Genomic DNA, 22,114 nt, shown 5'->3' on the forward strand with positions numbered 1-22,114 from the left:
ACAATACAGCAGAAGGACTAGCCTATGTTGGCCGCTTGAACACTGGATTCCGTATGTATTGTTTCAAGATAGTTATAGAAAAAATGCTGTGACGTGTGCGCGTAGATACATCCGCGTAGTAAACCGATTGAATAAGTAAATCCGTTTCGAACGAAATATCTAAATTATGTAAGTTACGAAAACCGCGCGAATTCCGAAAGCCGTGCGAGATAACCGAAGCGAGAAAAAAAAGGCTTATTATCATTTAAAGAGTGCCACCAAAATAAATGTGATAGCCTATGTTGGCAAGTTGATTAATTTTGGTTTCCTCCTTAGATATTCTACTTATTTACTACTGAGCTTTGTATCAAATTAGTTAATTTAAAGAACGTATCAATCATTTCAAGATTTCGCGACCGCACCGAACAAATTCTATAAGCTCAAAAGCGTTTGACAAGCTCTACCGAATTGCGTATCACTTCTGCGTAAGCTCCGTAGACGTAGGCGCGTTGAATCCGACAGTCGGCAAAGGTTTAACCTGTACCAACACCGCTTAAGGAACGACCTCGAGTCAGTGAAACCGTTTATAGTTAAACATCTAAATTACGTAAGATACGAAAATCGCGCAAATTGTGAACGCCACGCGAAACAACCGTAGAGAAAAAAAAACAACTTATTATCACTTAAAGAGTGCCACCAAAATAAATGTGATAGCCTATGTTGGCAAGTTGATAAATTTTGGTTTCCTCCCTAAATATTCTACTTATTTTACTGTTGAGCTTTGTTTCAATTTAGTTATTTTACCGCACGTATCAATCATTTCAAGATTTCGCGACCGTACCGAACAAATTCTATACTACAGAAGCTCAAAAAAAAAAAAAAACTTTTGGTGAGCTCTACCGCATTGCAAATCACTTCTGCGTAAGCTCCGTAGACGTAGGCGCGTTGATTCCGAAAGCCGCGAAAAGTTAAACATGCATCAATACCACATAAGGAAAGATCGATTTTACGTATGGTTTAGTTCATAGATTAACATTGATTGCTGTTTACAGATGTAAGTACTTGAACACTAAGAAATAAGTTAACTCAAATGCTTTAATCGCATATATAAGAGATTTCGCGTATTGAGAGAATTATATAGTAATCGAGTACAACAAACTCAGGGGAATACAATACCTCCAAAAGTTTAAAAGCTAATAACTGTCACATAACTCTACTTTTACTTTTTTCCTAAACTATTCCTTTCCTTGTTAATCTGCTAAATGCTATTGGTCTGCCTGCGTTTTCTTTTTTTTTAAATTCAATACTAAATAAGAAGATTTATTCTACAACTATAAAGGTTAGTTGCCTCCCTAAGCGGACCACCCGCATCCTAATTCTTTTGTTAATCTACTTAATGTCATTAAACTTTCTGAAGTTTATTATTTAAATTCATTTGATGGTTATGATATCTCATTAGTCTAAATTAATAAATTATTAAAAGCTCTAAGTCACCTAATCAATCATAACCCATGCTTTATTAAGTACCTGCACTTGTGCTTGTAATCTAAAATTAAACGTGTTTCAAGTACTTTTGATTTTGACCTATACCTATTTATTATATCTTAGTTCGACCCAGGTGACACCCTCAAGTGACTAAAATGCTTCATTTTGAAGTTAGTTTCCTAGCTGATTTTAAATTATATAGGGTATATGCTCCAACTACGCTCACACGTTTCCACTATGTCGTCCCACAAAATTACGTATGGATATATCACAATAGAAGCACGCAACAGTGGAAATCCCGAGCCATAGTTCAAACATTTATCCCAAATCAAAATGAAGCACATATAAGATTAGTTACAATACCATGTACAAAAATGATGTTTAAAATTGTTCCCTGAGTAATACTTCAATGAAAACAACAATGAAAGCTTGTCACGCAAGTAGAAGGAGTACCGTTGGGCACTTTCTGAAATATTTCAATAGTATAATTCCCTTGCAAACCCAAATAAATCTATCTGCGTAAAAATAAATAAAATAAGAGTGATTTGCGGCAAAACCCGCCAGTATCACACCCAACGTCAGTGCCTATACGTAAGCGTACCACGACGCGGCTCTCAATAAAAGGAGTAACAAGTGTGATACTATCACTGCTGGACTAGATCTTTTGTTCTCTCATGCAGTGGTTTATCAGAGAGGGGAAGCTCAGTAATCCTCATTGCCTGCCCATGGCGCCATTCTATCGCGGCATGAGCCAGCAACGTCGGCCACAAACCCACCGTCTCCAACACTCCACTAGCATGAAATTAAGCCCGCCCACCAACAGCAAGGTGCAAAAACTAGCCAAGGGGAGGGGTAAAGTTCGCAGACAATTCTGATTGTTTATTGGGACATCGGTTGACGAAATAAAAAAATCTAAATCCAAGCATTTTCAGAAGTGATTCAATACTGTCTTTATCTTTAGCAAACTTTTGAAAAGTTATTAAATTTATCAGAAGTGATTCAGTACTTGCGGAAGTAATTAATCATTTTGTCAAGCTTCTGCATTCATTTTCCATCAGCTGTCACTGCTGTTATTTGCGGTGACATCAACCGGAAACTACACATAATTTGTTTTCCGTTAGTTGTTTACATAGGATTGTGCAGTGCAAAACATGTCTGGTACCTCATATGCATTTAGATTAACATCCGAAGTCCCTCCCTTTTTACACATTCTGCACACAAAATAGCTCACCCCTCACAGAATTTCCCGACGATTTTTATGTATGGGGCGGGGCAGAAAATTTCTTTTGTGTAGAATATGAAAAATAGGAGGGACTTCAAATGTTAAACTAAATGCATATATAGAGGTACCAGACTTGTTTTGTAGTGACAGGTACTCTATTTTGTAGTCTGTGATAGGGAAATCACAAATAGAGCGTCATCAAAATACATGGCATGTTGAGAGATTGAGCTCGTGAGAGAGAATTTTCTCTCTCAAATTTGAATTTTTTGGCTCTCTGGGAACTGGTAGTAAAGCAGGTAAAACTGTATGGGGAAAATCATTTTTATTTAATTGTAGCTTGTTTAACAATAATGTCTGGGAAAAAAGTGAACGACAAAGTCCCTGACTAATTTCTTTAGGTTGTCGTTCAGTTTTTTTACCTGAATATGCACTGAAAGCGAATTATTCCCATTTCTCTCAATTTCTATATGGGGATTGATAAACACTTCCTACCAGCGGAACAGCACCATCTCTGTGGAAAATGGCCGGACGATATGATTAATTCTGAACATTTCGGGAATGATTTTGTACTTTAAGAAGATAACAAACTGATTCAGTACTTTCCGAAGTGATTCCATACATTTTTGAGGTGATGCAGTACTTTCTGAAGAGATATCTGAATTCTCGCGTCACTTTTTAAAAAGGTCCTAAGTAACAAATGTAAACAAATCGAGTTAAGCGATACAAACTATTGCTCTTCTACCATTGTATGTGATGCAAAAACATCCTTGCAAATTGACTTTCATTTATTAGGTCAAAAATTGTCCAAATACAGTTTGAAATGATGGGTACATGATAGTTACTTCGGTCATTCGGACTGCCTAACATGATTGGTGCTCATTTTCCATAGGCGGGGCCAATCTAAAGTTAAGTACTCTACTCTGAAATCTGTGAAATGGAATCTAGTAGCATGTAGGCAAAACGTCCAATGTAACACTCATTGATTATGTCATTGAGAAAAATCGTCCAATTTAACATGTCCGATGTACAACTTGACATGTTAAAACGTCCTATGTGATTTTTTTTTCTATATTGTAGCATTAAACTCAAAGTAAAATTGTGATTTTAGCGTTTCTACTGAATTTTCAACGTTATTATTTACTGACTACATTAAAAATAGTATTGCAAAATGTATCGTTTCTAAACAGTTTAAATAATAATCTGTCGAACTTAAACTTCGATTTTCTCAAAATGGTGGATATGTTACATTGGTCTATTTGAAAAGTGACGCGAGAATTGTTCCATCCGAAGTGAATCCAAAATTTTCTCAATTGATTTAGTTTATTCCGAAGTGACCTAGAATTTTTCTGAAATGATTCAGTACATTCCAAAGTAATTTCGAACTTTTGTGTCCGATCTTTTTTGAAGTGATTCAGTACTTTCCGAAGTGGTTATGAACATTTCAAAAATTATTCAGTTCGATCCAAAGCGATTCTAAAGTTTTCTGAAGTAAACCAGTATTTTTCGAAGTGATTCCGAACATTTCTGAAATGATTAAGCTCTTTTCGAAGTGATTTTGAAGTGATTCAGCACTTTTAATGTGTTTCCGAATTTTCAAAAGTGATTTTGAACTTTTCTCAATTTTTAAAAAATGATTGAGTACTTTTAAAAAGTGATTCACTATTTCTCAAAGAGACTCCAACGCTTCTGAAGAGGCTTAGTGCTTTTATATTTGACTTCGGACTTTTTCAATGTGATTCAGTACATTCCGAAGTGTTTTAGAAATTTGCTGAAGTGATCCAGTTGTTTTTTTTTTTCGAAGAGATTTCAAATTTTTTAGAAGTGATTCAGTACTTTCCGAAGTGATTTAGAAATTTTCTGAAGTGAATCAGTACTATCTTAAGTGACTCCGATCATATTTGAAGAAATTATGAGCACTTCTGAATTGATTCAGTTAATTCCGATGTGATTCCAAACTTTTCTGTAATGAATCAGAAGTTTTCGAAATAATTCCGAACATTCCTGAAGTGCTGCAATACTTGCTGAAGTGATTTCGATCATTTATGAAGGGATTCAGATCTTTTTGAAGAGGTTCCGTATTTGAATGAAGCTATTTAGAATATTGTTGAAGTGCTTCAGTATTTTTCGAAATGATTCCGATCGTTTCTGAAGTGATTCAAAACTTTCCGAAGTGATTCCGAACATATCTGGAATGAATCAGTTCTTTTAGAAGTGGTTCCGATTATTTAATGAAGTGATTCAGTACTTACCGAAGCGATTCAGAACATTTCCGAAGTGGTTTAGATCTTTTAGAAGTTATTCTGGATTTTTTCGAAGTGATTCAGCAGTTTCCGAAGTGATTTAAAACTTTTCTGAAGTGATTCAGTACTTTTCAAAGAGACTCCAACGCTTCTGAAGCGATTTAGTGCTTTAAAGATGCGATTTCGAACGTTACCAATGCGATTCAGTACATTCCGAAAGGTTTTAGAAATTTTCTGGAATGAATCAGTTTTTTCCGAAGCTCATTAGAATTTTTTTAGAAGTGATTCAGTACTTTTCGAAGTGATTTAGAAATTTTCTGAAGTGGTGAATCAGTAGTATCTTAAGTGGCTCCGATCATATCTGAAGTAATTCAGTAGATTCCGAACTGATTATGAACACTTCTGAATTAATTTAGTTGATTGCGATGAGATTCCAAACTATTCTGAAGTGAATCAGAACTTTCCGAAATAATTCCGAACATTCCTGAAATGCTGCAAAACTTTCTGAAGTGATTCAGTTTTTTTAGAAGTGGTTCGGTATTTGTATGAAGCTATTTAGAATATTGCTGAAGTGCTTCAGTACTTTTCGAAGTGATTTAGAAATTGTCTGAAGTGAATCAGTTCTATCTTAAGATTCCGAACTGATTATGAACAGTTCTGAATTGATTCAGTCAATTCCGATGTGATTCTAAACTTTTCTGAAGTGAACGATCATTTCTGAAGTGATTCAGTTCTTTTAGAAGTTATTCCGTACTTGTATGAAGTGATTCAGTACTTTTCGAAGTTATTTAGAATATTGCTTAAATGATTCGGCATTTTTCGAAGTGCGATCGTTTCTGAAGTAATTCAGTACTTTCCGAAGTGACTATGAACATTTCAGAAGTAATTCATCACCTTTCCGAAGAGATTTCGAATTTTTCTGAAGTGATTCAGATTTTTTAGATTTAGATTTTAAATTTCTTTGAATTGATTTAGTACTTTCCGAAGTGATTCCGATCATTTCTGAAGTGATTCAGTTCTTTTAGAAGTGATTTCGTATTATTATTTATATGAAGTAATTCAGTACCTTCCGAAGAGATTCAGTACTTTCCGAAGAGATTCAGAACATTTTCCAAGTGATTCCAAACATTTCTGAAGTGATTCAGTACTGTTTTAATTGATTCCGATCGTTTAAAAAGTGATTCAGTAGTTTCCGAAGCGAGTATGAACATTTCTGAAATGATTCAGTACTTCGGAATGGAACTCTTTTGAATTAATTCAGTACTTTCATAAGTGATTCCGATCATTCCTGAAGTGATTCAGAACATTCCGAAGTGATTCCGATTTTTTCAAAAGCCAGTACTTTCCGAATACTTTCGCACGTGATCTGTTTTGCAGTTTTAGATAGAACATAAGAAAAGCAAAACTGTCGGTAAGGTATGCATCCGAGTGCAAGAACATAGTTGAGTCTTGTGAGGAAAATATATTACGATTTATCCCAGGCCACTATTGTAGAAAGTTGTACCTGTTAGATCTTGGGCGGAACGCTTCGGAATGTTTAGAAAAATAGAGTGCCCGCTTAATCCAGTTTGGGATACATTATTGACTGCTTTCCAGAACATAATTTCATTATAAAATTTTCTTTAAGGGGAAGATTACCACCCCGAAAAGAAAAAAAATATATTTTCTGTAGGTTTTTATTTTTCTAAAAATATTGGGAAGAATTATCAAAAAACCAAGAAAATCAGTTTCTTCCTTGAATTTTTGTCAAAAATTACATTTAAAAATATTTTTTCTATCTCATCATGAAAAAAATGGACTCTCAGAAAAACCGAAAAGTCGATGTTTTGTGGTTTTTTGAGTCCAACTTTATGCCATAATGGCTTATTAAAAATGTTTTTGCACGTGAATTTTCTTTGAAAAATTAGAAAAAATTATGAATATTTTTAGAAAAATCAAAACGTAATTATTTTTTTTCGGAGCGGTGAACTTCCCCTATATGTTTCTAAGAATATTAAAAAAGGTATCAAAAATCTAAAAAAAATCACATTTTTTCTAATTTTTCAAAGAAAATTCACGTGCAAAAACATTTTTTATAAGTCATTATGGCTTAAAGTTGGACTCAAAAACCACAAAACATCGACTTTTCGGTTTTGCTGAGAGTCTAATTGTTTTTCAAAATATTTATTTTTATTTTCGGGCCGGTAAACTTTCCCTTAATCAGGGCCTTAACAATCGTTACGTCGGTCATAGCTTGTTATGATGTAAGAGGCACGATAGCTTGAACAATGCGTAAAGAGCAAATCCAAACATTGAACGTCACGTGAAATCGAAGCTTAATGAAGGCCGAAGTGCTTTTGCGTAGCTTTTACTTTTGGGATTTAAAAGATCGTCTGTTGCAGTAGCTTGCTTACTGAGGGTCACTTTAGGTATGGTGTGATATGAGGGGCTCGGTGGCCTTAGAGTGATCGTTTTTGCTTACTGAGGAAAACATCATGAGTCTAATCTTAGGCCCATCCACAGTCAAAATTTGTCAATCGCTTTATTTGTTAATATGAGTACATGGTAGTAACAACAACTCGTACTGAACCATTCCTTTATTGACCTGCGTTCGGACGCGGCCGGCGCTGGTATTGCCTAGTTTGAGATCACCACTTTTTACACATTGAGGAGGATTGCTAGTCCCAAGCATCGTCTATTGGTTCTCTGTGAAATTACAGCTGAATTGGCAAAAAATAGAGTAGCAACCGTGGGCGGTCAATCATGCTCAGTCAGTCATTACTCTTTCCGAAGTGATGTAGAGCTTTTCTGAAGTTTATCAGTACTTTTCGAAGTGATTCCGATTTTTAAGAAGTGGTTCAGAACTTTTCAAAGTAATTCAGAACATTTCCGAAGTGACTGCGAATATTTCTAAAGTGGTCTAGTTCTTTCTGAAGTGTGTTCGAACTGTCCTTAAGTGATTCCGATCATTTTTGAAGAGAATCAGTACTTTCCAAAGTGATTCCGAACTTTTCTGAAGTGAATCAATACTTTTCAAGTTCCAAAGACGCAAATTCAATCGCTCCCAAGCGTATTCAGTACGTTTATCAGCTTTTTCTACATGCTTTAGGTAATGCTAAACTGTTTGGGTGGTGCTGCAATATTCAAAATGAGTGTTGCAAAACCATACCATTCCAAGGAACAATGTCGGTTTTATGAGAGTTCTGTAGACCATGATTAGACTTGTGCTTTAAAACCTCAATAAAACTTCCAATGTTAATTGGGATAGAAAATGGTTCATCGGGTTGGTGTTTTTTGTTATATGTAAGCAGGATCTGTAAAAGGCCGCTTTCCTCTTATATAGCTCATTTTACCGTTTCTTATTTTTGGCAGCCGAATATGAAGGATTTTATAAAAGTGTTTTCGTTTATTTGAGACTAAAGTTTTCCCAAGATCTTTGACTATGTACTGTAAAAGATGTACTCGTCCTTCTGCTGAAAAAAAAGGCAAGCAGATTAACCTAATTGTATAACTACCTGTAACCGCCCGTCGAGCGACCGGGGAATGGTGACACACTTCGATGGCTGTCCGGGACAGGACAGGGCCCGCTCCAGCTCCTCGATGGCACCTTTCCGCTTCTTGAGCTTCTTGACCAAACTGTCCACGGCTTTCTCGGCCCATTTCTCCTCCTCGTCACCCTGCTTCCAGCCGAGCAGCTTCTTCACGGCCGGACTGGTGAACGAGAACAAACTGTTGAGGCTGGACATTGTACTGCTGCTCGAGGATTCCACATCGTCAGTATCCATGGTGAAGAAGTAATCTGTCAAAAAGAGAAGAAGAACAAGAACAAATGAATCGATTAATCGCAATGCGGACTACTGCGCGGCTATTATAAATGCAAATATTTTCTATTGCTATTACCGCACGGTTCACGATGTTTAGTGTTTACACGGGTAATAATGTTCCCATTAGCCAAAACATAAACAACGAACGGAACGGAAGAAATTGTCTGTTTCTTTATTCTCTTTTTGCGCTGGCAGCTTCTACTTAAATGTTATAGCCGATTGTTGTCCAAACCGAGCAGTCTTATCACGCTTTAATTTATACTGCATGCATAGGATGATTGAAGTCATTCATTCAAGACAATACCTACTGTGGCGGGCGGGTGTACCGGTAAATCCCATACTTATGATAATTTAAAAAAAGTGTATTATTAGAATTGCATATCTTTCGGTGCAATCTGTTACACAGTATCGACAAATCAAGACTTTAGACGTACATTTTGCACACCACTGCACAGCTACGAAACAAAAAATATAGGCCACACGAATTAGCGCCCCTTCTGATTTGCACTTTACTCGCCCACTGCTGATAAGCTTCCGCAATTATAGCACTGCCTGCCCATATAGAGAGAGTTGCATATATAATACCCCCTTAGTAATGACCGCTCCCTCCTGCTCGGTACGGCAGCACTTTATCAGTAGCTGTACAACAATTATGAAATGTCGTAGGTAATGCTACAAATCTGATTTCGTACGATTATGGCGTTGGAAGCGGAGCACTGAATAGAACTGACAAATTGCCCTCTCATTTTTCGTCGAAGGAATAAAATTTGCATAGCATTAGCACAAGCTCGATGCCAGCAACAAAGGGCCTTGGCTATCGAAGTAAGTTCACTGGACAGGTGTAGATTCGATTATACATTATACTGACTGAGGCACTGCTGCCAGTAGCAGCAGCAGCAGCAACAGCTTGTGTGCACAGTAGGGTGTTTCATTTTGAAAAAAGTGATGAATTTTTGATAGGCCACCCTCCAGTTCGATTCATAGCCCCAAAATATGAACCTGTGCAAAAAATGGTAAAGATTGATGAAGGTTTAGAGGTCGCGCCAATGATTTGGATTTTGTATGGAGATTTTGGTGAATTAGTATGGGAAATTATTGATTTTCGTTTACATTGCTCTAACTTTGGTTGTAGTTGTCCAAACGTTGAAAAAAAAAAAATATGTGGTTGTCATGACAATGATCAACAAGCCTGTTGTTGTTGCGATGAAATTGGCGTTGTTGCCTTGTACATATTCATCTGTCAATTTACCCTATTTTGCCATTTTTTCACATTTTTATAATTCTTGATACGCTGCAAAACTGAGCGTAGCAACTGTAGGCTTTTTGTTTATTGCCATAGCAATAACATACTAAATTTTTTCGACATTTGGACAAGTAGAAGCAAAGTTATAGCGATATAAGCGATTTTTTAAATTCTTCCATAGTAATTCCCATACAAATTTCAAATCATTGGCGCGACCTCTAAACCTTCATCAATCTTTACCAATTTTTGCACAGGTTCATATTTTGGGGCTATGAATCGAACTGGAGGGTGGCCCATCAGAAATTCATCACTTTTTTCAGAATGAAGCACCCTAGTGCACAGCTTGCCAAACGAAAAAAAGGTGTGACACACCTGTAATTAATTAATTTGCGGTATATATAATTCACCGCGCGTGGGATGCTGGGTTCTGAGTAGACAGTTTGTCGCTGTTCTCTCTGGCTAGCTGGGGTAGACGGAACGGTTAATTGGTTTGTAATTTATTAGGAAAATGTGTTCGATTGGACATATTGATATATGGTGTTGAAATTCGTCTAGCTTCTATTTCCAGGCCAAATAGGATAACAAAATTAATATTTAAGACTCGACCTTCTGCGATTTGCTTTAAATTTTTCGTAATAATGTGTTATGGGCAATCATTCACATTTTTGCAAAAAATCGTCCATTTTGGATTTTGTTTTTTTTTCCAAATGGCATCTTTGAAATTTTTCAATAAATTCCAGCACTAAAACGTCACTACTGATCGAAATGACGCCTGAGACAAAGTTATTGAGTAAACATTCAAAAAAGTGTTTCTATTTTTTTAAATAAAACTCATAAAAAATGCAGACTTTAGGAGTATTTAAAACCATGGACACTTGAAAAATGACCAACGATTGAGAATGTTTCAAATATTGTTTACTGTGTAGAGATTACATAAAAAAGCGTACTATCAAGAAAGTGACATTTATTGATGGAAAACAAATGGTTCTAATCTTTCGTTTACTACGAGAAATTTTATAAACTCATAATCACAACCCACAAACAAATAATTATTTAAGGCTCCCATAAATCTGGTTCCGAAAAATAATTATTTTTATAAATATAATAAGGTAATCAAATAATAATGTTATTGCTTGCACTTGCTTATTAGTGCATTGCCTATTTCCTCCCTCTGTACAAAGTTTTGTGATTCGATTTATGACAACAAACAATCTATTCAGATGATTTTATATTCAGTAAGTCTCGGACAAATTTTGACAATTTTTAGGCAGACAATTTTAAAGATTTCGGACACAGAAACTTTTGAAACACCTCAAATTTTCATACCACTAAGACCTACACTACTTCTTAGATAACAGTCCTAGAACAAATCTAATTATTCTGGAACGAGGCACATTTTCCAAGATGGAAAGATTGTGGACATAGATAATTTTGCATGCGTCTAAGACTTGAAATCTCAACCTGGGATTTTTTTTAGAGATTTTGGACCAATTTTTCAATGCCGGGACTTAAGAATTCGAGATCTCTAAGACAAACAAATTGAGAAAATTGTGCGGTTTGGAACAATTTTCATATTTTGAATATATATTTAAAGTAAGTTCAAACGTTAAAAATCTGGTCTTGCAATTGTTTTGATTATATACTACGTAAAAAAATACAATACAATTTAATGGACTAAGAAAAGAATTCAAGATTCTGCGAAATTATTTTTTCTCGATGTTTGAAATTAAAGTCGTTGAAAAAATGTCTAGAGCATGAACATTTTCCCCGACGATTTTTCGAAATCTAAGACTTGGAAAACATTCAAGATCACGAAGTAACATGTCCGGGATATTGAGACAAGATTTTTTTTCGAAACATCAGACAATTTGTGATGAAATTGTCTACGCTATTTCGAGATCACAGGCAAGGAAAAAAATATAAATTGTAAAAACTGGTCTGGACAAATTTTGAAGATAACGTACGATATGAATCTTTCAAGCGGAAAATTCAATAGAAAGTTTATGACCAAACCCACGGCTATTAAGCCAGGGGGTCTACTACCTGAAAACCCCCTAAAAACCGAACATCTTCAGGGAATTTTATTTTTCCTGAAAATACCTATAGGTCTCAGGTAATCTCATCATTAGTCATCCTTACAAAGGATAATGCATTTTAAAACACAAACTTTTAATTTTGCTCATTTTTTCAGCCACACATTGAACTTTACAGATCCAGTGATTTTTCATATTGAAATTCCCGGATTTCCCGTTTCAAATCTTAAAAAAAATCTGGGTTTATAATATTCAGTAATAACGAAAGTGATTAATATATTTTTTTAATCGTGACCAAAGTGCAAATTCGCAATTTGTGGGTAAATTATCTTCAATAGCAAAACTTCTGGCAAAAAAATGGTAAGGATGACAGCCTATTCAACAGCTGGAATGTTATAAAATAAACCATTGATCTTTATTCTTTAAATTTTTTGGATCCATTACACATTCATTTTACAGTCATGCCACAATTATGGGCCAGCTAATAATAATTATGAATCTATCAGCATACCGTGTAAGTCAACTGGAAGTGATCTTCAAATGTGTAGTGATTATAAGAAATATAGCAAGTATCAAGTTAATGATTTCTTAAACAATTTCTAAATTCAATCTCTCACTGATTGGAATTCGGCCTAATGACCCAATCAGCTCAATATCGCTCGGCCTAGTGACCTTAAAAATTCCATGACACAGTTGCTCGGTAAGTTCTCGGGCTTTGAAAACATAAGAGCTTAGTAAAGCGATGCAAATTGAATTTTCCTAGCACCTATCTCGATAGTATCATTTACTTTACTAAAGTCACTAAGCCGAACGCTATTAAGCTGAATGTGTGGTCATTAAACCGAATTGTAAAGAGTGAAATATCGAATTAAGACAATCCTTAAAAAAAAATCTTTAACTTGATACAAATGAGATCTAGGGAAATTTGTTGAATTTCTCGGATTAAGAAAATGTTTGAACATTCCGTAGTGTGAACTACCATAAATCTTTAAAAATTCTGAAGTATTGAGATTTGTTAAGAGCATTGAACTGCGTTTTTTAGTAAGGTCTTAGATTGAGAAAAATAATCAAAATGTGGAACATTGAAAAATCTAGATTAAAAAATAATTGGTCCTGTAAAATTTTTAAGGCTCTACAAATTGGAAGAAGGTTCAGGGCTCCAGTTATTTAAAAAAAAATCGTATATTTCTGAGGATAGTTCCAATGGATTTTTTAAGAGAATTTAAAAGGCATTAATGTGTTAATTCAAGAGAAATGCTCAGCAGAATAACTACAAAATTCTGATGAACATCCGAAGGGAGTTCTGACTAGAATTCTAAAATAATTTTTAAATAATGTCTTGGGAAGTGGTTCACAAAGTTTCGTTTACTGCGACCTTCTTTGAGAAATATATAATCTCGCAACACATCAATATTGTTATAAAAAATTGGCCCAACATTAAAAAGGCTTCAGATACGTGCACCACCAATATTACCCTAAAAACGCCAAGAATGTCTTCAAAACGCTAAAAAATAGCATTGAATCGCCCTAGAAAGCCTTCATAGCTAGCGACAATGCTGTGGTTGTGGGTAGTCAACGACTACTTAGCACCAACCCAAAAAACAATGTTTAATATTTTCATCAGGAAAAGCGCAATCGAATACGGATTACGAAATGCGAAGTCAAATTTAACTAGGAAAAGCGCAATAGAATGTGGATCACGAGAAGCGGAGTCAAATTTAACTTGGAAAAGCGCAATCGAATTTGGATTACGAGAAGCGAAATCAAAATTGAATTGAAAAATCGCAATCGAATTTGGATTACGAGAAGTGAAGTCAAATTATACTTGGAAAATCGCAATGGAATTTGGATCACGAGAAGCGGAGTCAAATTTAACTTGGAAAATCGCAATCGAATTTGGATGACGAGAAGCGGAGTCAAATTTAACTTGGAAAATCGCAATCGAATTTGGATCACGAGAAGCGAAATCAAATTTTACTTGGAAAAGCGCAATCGAATTTAGATCACGAGAAGCGGAGTCAAATTTAACTTGGAAAATCGAAATCGAATTTGGACTAGCAGAAGCAAAGCCAAATTTTACTTGAAAAAGCACAATCGAATTTGGATCACGAGAAGCGGAGTCAAATTTAACTTGGCATAGTGCAATCGAATTTGGATTACCAGAAGCAAAGCCATATTTTACTTGGAAAAGTGCAATCGAATTTGGAATACCAGCAGCACAGCCAAATTTTACTTGGAAAATCGCAATCGAATTTGGATTACGAGAAGTGAAGTCAATTTTTACTTGGAAAAGCACAATCTAATTTGGATCACGAGAAGCGGAGTCAAATTTTACTTGGAAAATCGCAATCGAATTTGGATTACCAGAAGCAAAGCTAAATTTTACTTGGAAAAGCGCAATCTAATTTGGATAACGAGAAGCGAAATCAAATTTTACTTGGAAAAGCGCAATCGAATTTGAATTACCAGAAGCAAAGCCATATTTTACTTGGAAAATCGGAATCGAATTTGGATTACCAGAAGCAAAGCCAAATGTTACTTGGAAAAGCGCAAACGAATTTGGATTACGAGAACCAAATTAAGTTTTACGTGGAAAAGCGCAATCGAATTTGGATTACGGTAAGTAAAGTCAAATTTTACTTGGAAAATCGAAATCGAATTTGGATCACGAGAAGCGGAGTCAAATTTAACTTGGCATAGTGCAATCGAATTTGGATTACCAGAAGCAAAGCCATATTTTACTTGGAAAAGTGCAATCGAATTTGGAATACCAGCAGCACAGCCAAATTTTACTTGGAAAATCGAAATCGAATTTGGATTACGAGAAGTGAAGTCAATTTTTACTTGGAAAAGCACAATCTAATTTGGATCACGAGAAGCGGAGTCAAATTTTACTTGGAAAATCGCAATCGAATTTGGATTACCAGAAGCAAAGCTAAATTTTACTTGGAAAAGCGCAATCTAATTTGGATAACGAGAAGCGAAATCAAATTTTACTTGGAAAAGCGCAATCGAATTTGAATTACCAGAAGCAAAGCCATATTTTACTTGGAAAATCGGAATCGAATTTGGGTTACCAGAAGCAAAGCCAAATGTTACTTGGAAAAGCGCAAACGAATTTGGATTACGAGAACCAAATTAAGTTTTACGTGGAAAAGCGCAATCGAATTTGGATTACGGTAAGTAAAGTCAAATTTTACTTGGAAAATCGAAATCGAATTTGGATCACGAGAAGCGGAGTCAAATTTAACTTGGCATAGTGCAATCGAATTTGGATTACCAGAAGCAAAGCCATATTTTACTTGGAAAAGTGCAATTGAATTTGGAATACCAGCAGCACAGCCAAATTTTACTTGGAAAATCGAAATCGAATTTGGATTACGAGAAGTGAAATCAAATTTTACTTGGAAAAGCGCAATCGATTTGGATTACCAGAAGCAAAGCCATATTTTACTTGGAAAATCGGAATCGAATTTGGATTACCAGAAGCGAAGTCAAATTTTACTTGGAAAAGTGCAATCGAATTTGGATCACGAGAAGCGGAGTCAAATTTTACTTGGAAAATCGCAATCGAATTCAAAGTGTATGTTGAGATACTTTATTAAAAATTCTCAATTTAAGCCGTTATAAACAAATAGGTGCAAATTTCAACTCAGTTTTGAGTCCATATAATAATTAATTTTTAATTCCTGCGACCCACTTACGAGCAGCTCGCAACCCACTGGTGGGTCGCGACCCTTAGATTTAGAAAAGCTGCCCTAAGGAATTCTGAGATGAATTGCATGGAATTTATGGGGAGAATGTCTGAATTGAATTCCTAGATAATTCTAAAAATAATTCCACGGAAATTGTGATCAAGGCGAATTCTTAAGTGATTCTGAATTGAATTTTATGGGGAACATGAATAGATTAGCAAATGAATTTTAAAAATAATTCCAACAGAATTTTGGCGAGAATTCAAAGATAATGATTATCATTTTATAAGGTGTTCTGAGGATAATTTATAAAGCAATAGACTGGTGTATTCCTGACGAAAGTTTTCTAGTCTAGTATATTTTACAATACTGGAATTCCTGAGGGAAGTTTTGATTAATATTTTGAGAATATTTTCAAAGGAAATTAATTTTCAGCAAATGGATGATTCCGAAGAGATTGTTAGTGGAGTTTCAAGGGAATTTCAAAGAGAATTCCAAGGGTATGAGAAGAGTTCTAAGGGAGTATCTCATGATTATTCTAATCAGAATTCCAAGGTGATTGTGGGAAAACAAAGTTGTATATTGATTTTGAATAGGTTTATATTAAACCATTTGGGATAGTAACACATTATTTGATAAAGTTGAAATCTGCATGTCTCAGAGATGATGGTAATTTCAGAAATTTATTTTTCACAAACCTTTAAATTAAATTAAATAAATAAAATTGAACATAAATTAAGGTTTATGGATTTTTCCTGGTAATCCCGTCAAAATATTTTTGGACACCCTGAGAGTGGATTGATCTTTAATAAAAAATAAATTTAAAAAATTTAGAGGCTTGATTTTTTTCTATGAGTATGGATATTTCTCACAAATTTTAAATTTGAACAATTTTTGTGACATCCTGGACTTTAAAAAAAAAGAAGAAGAAAAAATCAAATGCTTTCAAGGTAGTTCTGAGGAATTTTAGAATAGAATTTTTGAGTAGAATTTCAAGAAACCCCTGAATTGAATTAAAAGTAGATTTTAATGAAAAATCATAGGAATTTCAGAGTGGCAGAACTATTGTGAACTTCAGAAGAAAATTCTGAAGATTACTTCATGAAGAATGCGGGAAAAATCGAATCCGAAGCATAAGTCCTTGGAAATTTTAGGGGTGAGGGGATGCTAAAAGGAGGATTACAAAAAAATTTGAGAATAACTCCATGGAGATCTTCAAAGGAATTCGGAAAAGAATTTCAAGAAAGTTTGTCAAACAAATTATGAGGAATTTTTGAGGGAAAATGCAAATGAATTCTTATGAGACTTTCAATGTTCGTAGAATTCCAAGGGGAGGAGCGAGATTCAAAAGGAAATCCGAAATGAATTAAATGGAAATTCTTAGAATCTTTCCAAAGGGTTTCTTACTGAGGAGTATTTCAAGAAAATTTATTTCGGAGGATAGTTCCAACGGTAGCCGTGAAAAAGCTGGATCACCTTGGCTTCCCAAGTTGGCTCGTGGCTCCAACCGTACCTTTGTGGAACAACCGCTTTTGTCAAAATTGAGCCAAAGAAATCCAATAATTTCCAAAGGTCTTCTGGTGTGCACCAATGCAGTCACCTTGGACCGATTTGTGCTCTTACCTGCATTCGTGCAAAATGATGACTTGCAACTATACAGGATTTTTATCGTGCGACGTAAACAATTTTGGACTTAGATTTACTGAAGTTGACGATAAAATGTTAAAATTTCAAAAAAAAAACTGTGATCATAAAAAATGTGCCTACATTCAGGCGCAATTTTGCATCTTTTATAAAATATAATTGTGGAAGTTAGACTAAACCTACATCTCCCATAAGAATTTAATGCATCAGAATCGGGTCCAGAAATCCCAAATTTCATACTTTTCTTTTTGTTGTACTTGGGTATATTTTTTTTTTTTTGTGTTGCATTATTTTTTAAGTAAAGTGATCAAATTTACTTCCGGATTGCCACAACTGCAAAAGTTACTAATTCATAGTTTAAAAGTAGCAATTCATAATCCAATAAAACCTGTAAACTGAATCGTTAACTCGAAAGCAGTACAAGCGCTGCAGGTGTTAAATGAAGTAATAAGTACCTGGTAATTAATGTTTTCATGCTCATTATATTAATTGTACATTTTGCCGTAACACTTATTGCAAAGTGGGCTGTTGTTCCTGTTTATCTATCAAGGTATTGAAACTTCAGTCTCAATAATTATAGGGAACAACAATAGCAAATGGTGCTAGAATTTCGTGGAACAGCGAAATAGAGATTACAAATTCCGACAGCCTGGAAAGCAGATGACCTTGATCAATGCAAACCACTTACCGGTGTTACTCTTGTCTAAAAGCCACAAATGCCGTTCGCTTGTACATCTCAGCAGCAGAGCGAGCGAAAATCCATAAGCCGAATGAAACTAAAAGCAATCCATAGACAGAAGTTTATCGGCTCATTTGCATAGCGGTATTCAAAATGAGATTCAGAGAGAGGTGCAAAAAATGCCATCCCAACCTAGGTTCATCACAGACCGGCGAGAAAACTGGCAAAATTCCTCTACGCACGCGACTCGCAAACCTGGTGATGATTCTGAGTATTCTACTTCGGCAAGATCAATCAAAATTAGTCACCGAAAAATATGCTAGTCAAATCCGGTTAGGCGAAAAAAGGCGGATAGAGCCGCGGGATAAAAGCTCGAACCAACGTCGTAATCATCATACAGTTGTTGTGGGTAGATTTGAGGTATTATGTGGAGGAAGAGAGAACTATTGCGAATTCAAAATAACAGATAAACACAAACACAATTCATCATCGAACATTTCTATTCGTACTTAGGAATTTCCCTTGAATGGACATAATAGAAATTTGGTAGGATTGGGATCCTCATCGGGAATTTTGAACGCAATCTTCATTACAATAACACAACAACAAACAACCCCAAGGCCAACAAACCTTCGTAGATTAATATATCAAAGCTGTAATACTTCACAAACTAACCATTCGTGTAATTTGCCATTTTTCATCCAAGCCGTCCTGACTCTAATGGCCGTTTTTCTCCGCACTCCAACTCGATCGGTCCTCACGTTCAAAGCCGTGCTTCCACCACGCACAAACCCAAACCCTTGGTGCACTCGATCAAACTCTCGTAACTAGTTTCTTTTGTCTCACCACTTTGCTCTCAGGCCTCACTTTACATCGACCGCCGACGACCATCGCAAAATCTCAACCCCATATCTCTATCCAGTGGGTACCCCCTTCCTCCTTTTTTGTCCACTAGCTAAGTATATCTTGTGCCTATTTCGTACTGAAAAGGCATCGTTGTTGTTGCTGTTGTTATCGTCGTTCGTTCGTACGCTCGCTCTAGGGTTCGCCCGATGTTCAATAATTCATACACATGGTTAAGACGGGAGATGACAGTCCGTGGAAGCACGCATGGCGGGGCAAGTAAAAAAAAAATGAAGAACACAACGCACAATCATATCACTTGTTGTAAATCACTTCTTTCTCCGCGATTGGCAAGTTCCTCTTCTTTCAGCTAAACAGCTTTCTTCCTCTTCTCCGGCCACCAACTACTACGGCGGAACGGACTACATTTATTTATGCGAATTCAAGCAAACACCAGTAGCGCGCATTTCTTCTTCCACGGAATCGAAAACAAGAAGAAAAATACATACACTACTGCACGCATCATTGGTTGTAAACTCCTTCCTCTCCTCCGCCACATTCGCCCCCCCCCCCTCCCCCCCCCCGCGGAATGGCAGACGTAAGCGAAATGATAAAACTAAATCGTTTTTATTATTTATAAATTGTATAATTCACATCCATTAACGGGTAATTTGCGCGCGAACGAGAGTCAGAAACGGGCTTGTGGTAGGGCGTGAGTGGAAGACTTAGGATTCCGCTGTTGGAGATTTGAACGGGCCGGTAAAATAAAACTGTGCGACAAGCTTGAAATTTGATTTGCCATCAAAGGGTCTCACGCTGCATAAAATAAGTCTAAAAGTTGTTTTGATATGGGACAAGCTCCAGGCCAAATAGGATGAAAATATAAAAATTTAAGACTCGACCTTCTCCGATTGACATGATTATGTGTGACTAAAAAATGACCTAACAGAAGAAAAGCCTGATGTTTTAGACTTATTATCATTCTTATGTACGATATGAAACTTCACAGCAAAAGATTGAATAGAAAGCTTATGATCAAATTCACGGTATTAGCTAAAGTTGTCTACCACCTGGAAAAACCTGGAAATGCGGGAATCTTCAGGGAATTTGATTGTTCCTGAAAATAGCTGGATGTCTCAGGGAATCTCATAATTACTCAGGTAATTTAATGATTTTCTTACTAAATATATTTTAAAGAAAAGAATGAACATTAAAATGCAAACATTTAATTTTCCTCGTTATTTCAAGTCACACATTGAACTTTATTGATCCAGAGTGCAATAATCGTCAGTAACAAGTATTTTTTTTAATTCAGAGATTTGAAATGTTGGACTTTGGAGAATTTGGTGAAAAATTGCACAGTTTTAAAGGCTCATGGAGTTTTATTATAATTTTTAAGGAACTCATTCCAAGGGAATTCTGGATTTTTTTGAGAAAACATCAAGTCCAATTTTCTTTCAAAATAGTTCTGATGAATTTTAGATTTCATGTGAAGCCTGAGGTAATTTTTATTACAATTTCATGTAAACTCTGAATTGAACATAAAGTAAATTTTAATGAAAACTCATATGAATTTCTGAGGAGAAGAGCTCCTGTGAACTTCAGAGGAAAATTCAAAGCGCATTCTGAGGATAAGTTCATGAAGTTTGTGGGAGAAAACGAATCCGGAGCATAAGTCCTTGGAAATTTTGGAGAATACTTAAGGGGTTGAGGGGATGCTAATAGGAGGATTACAATTAAATCTGATAATAAATAATTCCAGTGGAGTATGCCGCACAAATTATGAGGAGAAATCTGAGGAATTTGTGACGAGTGTGAGTAGAATTTCAAGGGAACGAGTGAGATCCAAAAGGAAATTTCAGATAATCTTTCCAAAGGGTTTATTACTGAGAAGAACTTCCAGGTGAATTACAAGAAAATTGAATTCGGAAGATAGTTCCATCGAAATGCTGAGGAGAACTCCGAGTGAATTTTCAAGAGAAATCTTAGATGAATATGGAATAATAGTCTTCTACTTGAAATTTTCCAAAATTTTAATAAAACTTCTTTAACGCTCTTTTATAGCTTTAAAACTAGCCTGATGCTCACAATACTTCCCATCATATTTATAACCTTCCCTGCACTTTTTCGGACTTCCCAAAGTTTCCTTAATTTTCCTAACGACCATGGATCTTCTCTGAAGTTTTAACAATTCGCTGAGGTTCTCGCAACTTCTTTAAAATTTATGCATTTTTTTAATGTTAACGGAACTGCTCTGAACATTTAATTATTGTTATTGTAAAGCTGTTTCTTTAAAACTAATATAATAAGTCATGTATAAAAAATAGCTTTCTTATTATAAACATGGAAATTATCCGAAAACCTGGAAAACTCCGGGAATTTTATTTAGCCAAATGAGTAGATAGAGAAAGATGATTAAACGTCAAAAAGCTCAATAGAAGCACAACACCTTCGAATTGTTCGAAAATTAGACAATTATCCACGGCCCATACAAATTTATAACATGTTGTATGGACAATTGTCTACGCAGGGGGAGGGGGTCAATAATCATAAAAAAAAAACCGTCTACGTAGTCAATGAACAGCCCCCTACTTCGGCTCTCCTTAATCCGACATCACGGTTTCTTATGGAGCTTTTATTACATTGGTAACTTTGATTTGTATGGACTTGACAGTCAGATTATCAAATTTGTCGGATTAGCGGGGGATACTGTAATAAGTACGCTCTTACTCGCTGCAAAACAATTATTTTATGTTCATCATCGAAGATAACAGTCGAAATTACCGATAGTATCCTCGCTCAATTCTCATAAAGGGCGAACACGAAATTATTGCGACACATTCAACAGGGCATAACTTTTTTACCATTGGGTAAAAATCAACCAAATTTTGCACACTTTTTCATTGATGTGTATTGTGTACATGCTGTCAAACTCGAAGTCGTGTTTTTCGATTCAACGAAAGTGGAGGTGAACCAACGCGAGTTGAGAGAACAAATTCTTTCCAAACACCTGGAATTTCCTGACCTGTCGCACCGGCAGTTGGGAAAAATGTTGAACATTCACCATTCAACCGTCTCCAGAGTGTTGAAGCGGTTCCAGGAGCGGTTGACGTTGGACCACGGCAAAGGAGCTGGAAGACAACCGGGACCGGAAACAAAAAGACGGGGGGAAAGGTGAAGCGGATGATTAAAGCAAATCCCAACGTCTCAAGCCGTGATTTGGCTAAAAAGATCGGCATGTCGCAGAG

The 22,114-nt window shown here is 35.7% G+C and overlaps 1 protein-coding gene and 1 long non-coding RNA gene across 3 annotated transcripts in view; one reads left to right on the forward strand and one right to left on the reverse strand.

The window, feature by feature from the left end:
* The window catches only part of LOC135707717 (uncharacterized), a 335,458-nt gene that overhangs the window by 7,981 nt on the left and 305,363 nt on the right, over positions 1-22,114 (forward strand). The window lies entirely within an intron of this gene.
* The window catches only part of Mad (Mothers against dpp), a 112,471-nt gene that overhangs the window by 5,228 nt on the left and 85,129 nt on the right, over positions 1-22,114 (reverse strand). The window contains exons 1-2 of one of the 2 annotated variants that reach the window (XM_065229575.1): positions 18,699-18,732; positions 8,421-8,704 (exon numbers count right to left, since the gene is read on the reverse strand). In XM_065229575.1, the coding sequence (XP_065085647.1) occupies positions 8,421-8,704; positions 18,699-18,717 (303 nt within the window). In that variant the 5' untranslated portion in view covers positions 18,718-18,732. Of the gene's footprint in view, positions 1-8,420; positions 8,705-18,698; positions 18,733-22,114 lie in introns of those variants that run through there. The other variant, XM_065229576.1, reaches the window with a different exon arrangement.

The sequence above is a fragment of the Ochlerotatus camptorhynchus genome, unplaced genomic scaffold, assembly GCF_037179485.1.
Source record: "Ochlerotatus camptorhynchus isolate MF236.1 unplaced genomic scaffold, CSIRO-AGI_Acam_v1.1 ptg000316l, whole genome shotgun sequence".
NCBI classification, from domain to species: domain Eukaryota; kingdom Metazoa; phylum Arthropoda; class Insecta; order Diptera; family Culicidae; genus Ochlerotatus; species Ochlerotatus camptorhynchus.